We start from the raw sequence: 7,671 nt of genomic DNA, 5'->3' as shown, positions 1-7,671 counted from the left end.
GTGTGCAACAGGATGCAACAAGGCAAAAAGGCAACATATGTGAAACATTTTCTGGGCCATTCCTGAGTAGTTCAAGAAATAGACTTACAGAGTACAGTACGTGGGTTTTCGGTCTTTACTGGAGTAGCACTCGTATGCGTTTCTGTAATGACTGTGTATGAAGACAGAGTCTAGAATCCAAAAATGTTGGATTCCAACTGGAAAAAAAAAAAAGCCATTGCTAATTTAGCTAACAGACTTACTTAAAAAATTACTTTGATCTTCCATCACCTTTGCTTTTTGTTTGTAATAGTGCTGATTGTTGTATTTTTGTGTGTGTGGTTTTGGCTTTTAGGTCAAGATCTATTTGAGGTTCAGAACAACCTCAGTATTTTATTTGGAGTTGGTGTGGGAACATGTAAGTAAGTGCTGTGTAGTGTGGTTCTTTATGTGTATGCGGAAAACACTGAACGGAAATGTGTTCTGCAATCTAATGGTACCCTCTTGATCAAGGGATTGTAACTACCTTGTGTGCAAAGCAGAAAAGTATAGTGGACTTACATCAATATTCCCTGAATTCTAAAAATTAATGTGGCTTTATTTTTGTATATGGTAACAAAAACGCATTTTTTTATTACTAGAATTTCTTTAGTTGTGCTCTTTCTTCTGTGTTGTATCTTGTAGAGATTCATGAATCTGTATTTGATTTAAATGGTAAGCGAGTTAGGGCAGATTTAACAAAATGAACAGTCTGTTGGATGTAGGGAATATAATCTGTTGGAACACTCTTCCTGTGGTTTGACCATATTCTTAGCAGGCTCCAGTCATTTGATGTTCTATTCCAGCTAGAACTGTGAAGACTTGAAACTCAGCCCACTTTCTCCCCAGCTGAGAATCTAGGACAGCTTTAGGGGTAGCGTGGATGCAGTCCTCTTCAGAAAACTAATTACGTAGTTTGGCTGGAAGTTGTATTTTCCAAGACAGATAGGATACTTTCTTTGGTTTTATACCTGACTCAAAGGACACAGATGACTTTTTAAAGCACACTTCTAATATTCTTTTCATAAAATAAATAAATAAATAAATATTCTGTAAGATTTTTATGAGAAAATCTCACAAAGTAGAATTCTAAAATAATAAAAAGGACGCCTGATCCATTCTGACAATCTGAAGTAGGATCCTTTAAATCATTTAGCTCTGTGATGTTTGTCTAGCCCATCTTTAAGGATTTCTAGTGTGGGATGTTACAGTCACATTTAACTGTTCAGTCCAAGGCACTCTGCTCTTCCTCCTGGCCTTGCTGCAGCTGAAACTTTGTTGTCAGTTCTGCTATGGATGGAAAAAGTTGTTTTTGGCATTAATACCTGTTCTTACGTTTCCCTTCCCTTCTGCAAGTTAAACAACCATAGCTCTTCTCAAGTGTTTTTGTACTCTGAGTTGTTTTCTGCCAAGGTGCGGTACCCAGAGCTCGGCCTGCCAATCCAGCAGGTTTGTCAATATTGAGTGTGCCGCTGAGTGCATTGTTCACATTGTGTGCAATAGCGTGGTGTCGCCAATTCATGTTCAGCATGCGATGCTCTATAAACAGACTGACAAATAGAATACTACAGAAATTTGGGTCATTTGTTTAATACAAATACATTTTTTTCACAACAATAAGCAGATATATTACTTTTGTTTCCCTTACCTTCTGTCTTTCAGTACACATTCAGCCACAAAAACATACAGTTTTTCTTTTGCAAAAGAGAGGGAATTAAACAAGTAACACAAACTTGTAGTTCCAAATATTATACACAGTAAAATATTTTCATTATAGAGTAAGTGTCATTGCTTTATTAGAAATTATAAATAGTTTGTTCTGGTGATGGGGAACTTACTATTTTTTTCTACACAAAAAAAAAAAAGCACTGCTTTCAGATAAAGCAGTGTGTGAATGGCACAATTGGACTAGTTGAGAATCTTCATAATGCTAATGATAGTCAGAAGTGGTATATTTACGCCAGTTTGAAGTTAATTTTGTAATGCTTATATCTTAAATCAAGAGAAGAAACGTGCATACCCACAGATTAGATAGAAGTATCTTGCTTAAAATTCAAGATCTGATCTCACACCAACTTACTTCCACCTACCTTTATTAAAACTTTGCTTAAACAGGAATGCAGATTTAAGTTCTTCTCAGTAATGGCAGCTTGGAGCAAGGCTCTGCTCTTGTTGGGTTTATCCAAGCTAAACTCCACCGTCAGTGTGTTTGCCTGAGATGCACTGTGGCTACACAGGTAGTTTGATACTGATCTTTATTCAATATCTTGTACTCATTTCATTTAAAAAATCTTAGGATGTATCTTAAAACTTTCAGTAAGCTAGTTTTGCAGCACAGAATCCTGTTAATACAGAAAATTACCCTTTTTGTGGGAACAAAGAATCATTGTTTGATAAGCAGCTGCCCAGGGTCTTTGTTCACGCATCATCATTACTCATGCAGACCTGCATCTAAGGCATGTTGGTGTGAATAGATCCTTGCTGTCCTGAAGAGGTCCCGCCCTGCTACAGAAACAAATTCCAACCCAGCATGAAATCCCTGAAAGTTTTAGCATATCCACTGCACCTAAAATGAGAAAGGGTGCATTGGCCAATACTGTAATCCTTAAAGAGTTTAAAGACTGCTTCCAACCTGCTGTAATCTCTTTTGCTGCCGACTTTAGCAGACAATGTCTCATTTTGCTTCTTTTTCTGCTGTCTGAATAAATATTTCCAAGGGAGAGGACGAATTTCAGCTGAAGTCTTTCTCCGATTCTTACATTTAACTTTAAGCTCAGTTGCACATGAACTTGAGTGCCACAGCAGTGTTTGGAAGTTGAAACTTTCAGTATAAAATGACTGCAAGTTGTTCTGCTGCTTACTCTTCGGTGTGTTTTAAAATTGTGCAGTAATCTTGCTGGATGCCATACATCTGTTTTCAGAAGCCTCAAGTACTTTTTTTCCTTTATTTGAATTCTATGCTTGTTCAAGAAAAGAACAGCGTGAATTAGTCTCCTGTAAACTGTCAAAATAGGGGATAAAGTACTTTCAATGGGGTCATGATACTACAGCAGGTTAAAGAACAAGCTGGCTAAAGAAGCGGGGTTACTGTCACTTAGATGACAGCAAGAAACTTTCTGGTCATTTCAGAAAGACCTTAGTTGTCTTCCACAATTTTTTTTTTGTCAGTCAACTATGCTGTGATTCATCAGGTTTTATTGTAAACAAAATCCCAAAGAGAATGGAGATGCAGCTAGTAATTTTAAGTGTCTAACTTGCTTCCACTATAATGAGATTTACTTGTTAATGAATAGGTTTACACTTTTAGAAATGATGGCTTTGCAGATTATCTTAAACACATGCAGTTATGACGCATTCCTTAGTACTGGCATGGTTTTCTGAAAACCTTGTAAAGTCTCCTCCACAATTATAAACAGAGAAATGATTTGGTTACTCACATATCTGTTTTCAAATAAGAAGTTGTTACATTTCCAATTCTGCAAGTGGATAACTGGAAAATTATTTTATATGAAGAGGAAGTGGCATCATTTGAAAGGTTTGAACATCAATCCAACTCACCTGGAGTAACTTACAATATTAATACGTATTTCAGGTGTATTCAAGCACCAAGATTTTGTGTCTGGTCTGGCCAGATGACAGTCACTCACCACCAAATTACACGAGCAATTTCAAAACAGAGGAATAAAATGCTCTGAAAAAGACACTTTTTTTTTTTTTTTTTTTTTTCTAATACTGCTACTTCCAGTAGTCCCTGAGCCTTTAAACCATTAAACACATTCACAAAGAAATAGCTAATAGATAAACTCCACTACATCTTAGGCCCAGCACCCTTCATATTTGGAAGGATGTGATGACTCACTTAACTGGAGATGTTTGAATGTGTGAGGAGGAAATTCACCATTAGAAACTGCAAGACTTCTGTAGAAGGCTAGTCTGCTGGCGATTATGGCAGATTCCCCCTCTGAATGAACCTCTCTACTCTCTTTACTCTGGTTCTTTACTTGCTTGTGTGCTTTTCCTTGTTTACCTAAATACAAGACCAAAAAAGAACTTTAAACTTTTTTTTTTTTTTAATATATATTATGTTCAGGCCCTGGACTTGTCCAAGCCAGCATGTAACTCCAAGTCAATACCTGCTGTTGTGCCTTGATGGTAAACATCACAGGTATGAGTAGCTAATCACAAAATGTGTTCTTCATGTAATTCACCCTGTTGGACACAGTATTATATCTACATTCATTCATCTATTGCACCCTTTAATGCTATTCACACCTCATTTTTATATGAGAATGCTCAAAACATGAAATTAACAACTCAACTGTTGAATCTCTAATACCTCAAGTTTACCTGTACAGAGGGAATCCACTGATGTCCTTTTCTTAGTCAGGAAGATAAAAACTAACTTTTCAGAGCAGGGAGACAAAAACTACCATCCTTTCAAGATATCTAAGTATATTCTCTTCTCTCTACCTGTCTATATCATGAATCATAAAAAATAAAACCCAAAATACCTTTCATTGTCCCTGTGTCATCCTTTCAGAATTTGATAATATGCAATTTACTTTTGTGTGATTTTGCAGTAAACAGCATTTTTTCATTTATAGTTTTGGCTCAAAACTTTATATATCCAATTTATGAAAAAAAATCTAATTCACTCTTACAGAATAAAATAAACAGCTGAGCTGCTGTTCTAAATGCATTATCTACAATTTTTCTCCTCCCCATACTTGTTTTGCTGACAGCTATAGTTAAAAATATCTATAGCCTATGGAGATGTGAGTTTATACTGGTTGGAATTGCTTATTTAAAAAAAAAATAATCAGGCATATTCAAAAACAGTGCTACCCTTCAAATGGTTCAAATATCCTTAGTTGACACAGCTGCCCAAACATTAAAGCTCCCCTGGAGTCACACGGACATACATCTGTCACTTCACGAGGCTCAGAGTGGGTGCTGTGACACAGCTCTTTATACCTTGGTTCAGTTAATGCATGTCACTTGAACAGTTCTTTCAAGTGTGTCTTTAAGAAGATAAATAGGAAATACAACTTTTAGTAGTAAATAGATGAACGGTTTGGTTTTGTTTGTTTCCTGTAAACAAAGTGGTTCTAGCAGGTCTGTGTCTACTTGCCCAGCCATCCTTTTTTTTTTTTTTTTTTTTTTTTGTATAATAATAATTTTAAAAGTAATGCTGTTGCGTTGGTTTGGCATTGTCTGTTAAACCTGTCCTCTATTGCACTTTCTACACTTCCACTTTCACAACACTTGCTGACTAGCTGAGAAACTACTTCACAAATGGTCACATTCCATACAGTAACGAGTTGCCTTGCTGGATCCGTTTTCCTTCTAGGGTTTTGGTTTGTGTTCTTTTGTTTTTTAACTGAAAAAATGCACAGTCATTTCTACTCTCTTTCAGCATTAGTAGTGTAGAAAACACTATGCCTTATTCTGCAAGGAAGAAACAACGCTGTCTCTGTCAAACTGGCATCACCTCAGATGTCATTTCTTCGGCTGCCAGCTGAGAGTTTGTACCTGTCTGTGCTACTGGCACCACCACGGCGTCCTTGACATCCGAGCTGTGCGTGCATGAAGAGTTCTTCTCCTCCAATTTTTTGGCGGTGTCTGGGCAGTTCTGAACAAAGATCACTCTGTTGTAGGCTTTCAACCTGCGCCACAGCTGAACGTAAACCTTGCACTGCACATACATGAAGACGAGGCCCCCTGTGAATCCAATGGCCACCACTACGAGTTTTGTCCAAAATGGCCATTCAAGGACACCTTTGAAATAAAACATTTGTATTTATTACTGTTGTTACAATGGGTATCAAGTGCTTAATATCAGTAAAATGTTTTGAAAAGCAGCTAGGTGCTAAGAATACCCAGATATGTACATGCTAGTGGGGTGGCTGTGGCTCTAGTGGAAAACAGCAGCTGTTTCCTATCCCACAGGCAGAGGGCCAGACAAGAAACTACATCCGACTCCCACTCTTAACTGACTTCCCCACAATTTGGTCAAATAACAAATTCAAGACACGCTCGTAACAGAAGCTTAATGCTTGATATGATTTAAAAACAAACAAACAAACAAAAACATTTAATCCTCACATTCAATGGTTTACTTAAGCAAAAATACAAGTACCAGAACAGAGATAAATGAATGCCTAGAAACATTACGCACATCTTTACCATCATTTTTTATTTTTTTTTTATCATGCTAGAAGCATGACAGTGTTTATGGTTCCTGGAAGACCAACATTTACGATACTACCTGGTTCTAGCTTCCTTCTGAAGACAGGGCACAGTAAAAAATAAATAAATAATGGAAAGAGCTCCAACTCTTCCACCATCCATCTTCCTTGCCCTGTCTTTTTCCTGCTCTTCTGTCTGTGCACCCTCCCCCCCTCCCCCAAATCCATGTATATCAAAAAGGAGAAGTTTTATCTCTGTGCTAAAAGGGTATCTTTACATATCATTGATCTTTATCACTTGCACTGAATAAACAGCAATCATATTGATATTTACAGAAAAAAAACTATGGATGCTGACACTGAAAAACTAGAGATGAAAGTATTTGAACGTGGTTGTAATATGACTAATGTTAAGATGATTTACATGTGGTCTTACCAATTTAAAGGAACAAACAGTTGTATTAAGAACAGCCTTCCTCTCATTACTTCATGTCACCGTTAGCTGCTTTTTTCAATGATTCAGTAGCATAATATAAAGGAACAGCTATTATCCTTCCCATTACTCGCTGCCTCATTACATTTAAGGATTATGTATTATACACAAGAGTCAAACCTCTGTGTTTAGCTGTCAGTCTTTGAACAACCTAAATAGTTTTACTGGTCATACATGGAAGGTTTCTGACTAATCTTTTGCTCACAGAGTGCAGTATTCAAGGTGCCTTTCAGGTGCTGTATTTAACCCTAGACCTGGTAACCCAGAATCCTCAACAGCAAGTTTTTACTTGTAGCCAGCTGTGAGGCTCATATGAATCTGGCTACCTCCGTTATTGTTAAACAAGGTAGGAGCTGGGCTTTTAATTAAATAAGCAAATAGAGACCATAAGAATAGTAATTATTGCAAAAGCTCTAAGTAGCTCTCAGGCATCTTTGTTGATTTTTTAGGGTGAAGAATCATTCAGAACATTTGGCGAACACTGAATTGCATACAAGTCATAAATACATTTTGAACGTACCAGGATTAATTAACATGATCCTTATACATTTTATATAATGGAAAATATTAATGCTAGCTGTTTTGTTGTATAAATCCAGCTAATCCACAGCCTGTACCTTTCTCCTTTTTAATGAATAGGGTGGTTTATGTTGTACTCATAAGTAGAACTTCAAAGCCATTCCTAGTCCTGTCCTCAGGGTGTTGGGGGATTTTCTGTTTTGTTTTGGAGATGCAAAGCAGGTCTACCCATTTAGAGAAAAGGCAAAACAAGACTTTGTATTATACATTCATCTGTGACTTAGTGAGGCTTGTTACTTATTTTCCTCACATAGGCAAGAAAGGCAAGCATCAGGAGTATCATCAAATATTTATCTAACTAGCACGGCACAAAGCTCTGCCTGTTTTGTTTTCTGTGTTAACTAGAGAATACAGCACAAAGCTGGAGTCCCTCTACTAATTCCTAAAGTCAAT

General features: G+C 37.0%; 1 protein-coding gene across 2 annotated transcripts in view; it reads right to left on the bottom strand.

The window, feature by feature from the left end:
* Positions 1-1,665: 1,665 nt before the first annotated feature.
* The window catches only part of MARCHF1 (membrane associated ring-CH-type finger 1), a gene marked incomplete at its 5' end in the record, with an annotated part of 134,657 nt that continues 128,651 nt past the window's right edge, over positions 1,666-7,671 (bottom strand). For both annotated transcript variants that reach the window (XM_082760238.1, XM_082760239.1), the window contains one exon: positions 1,666-5,796. In XM_082760238.1, coding sequence (XP_082616364.1) covers positions 5,495-5,796 — 302 coding nt within the window. In that variant the 3' untranslated portion in view covers positions 1,666-5,494. The remainder of the gene's footprint in view (positions 5,797-7,671) is intronic.

The sequence above is a fragment of the Aythya marila genome, assembly GCF_965140915.1.
Source record: "Aythya marila genome assembly, chromosome: 4".
Taxonomy (NCBI): domain Eukaryota; kingdom Metazoa; phylum Chordata; class Aves; order Anseriformes; family Anatidae; genus Aythya; species Aythya marila.
The sequence above is the reverse complement of the archived record's forward strand: the minus strand, read 5'-3'. Positions and strand labels throughout refer to the sequence as shown.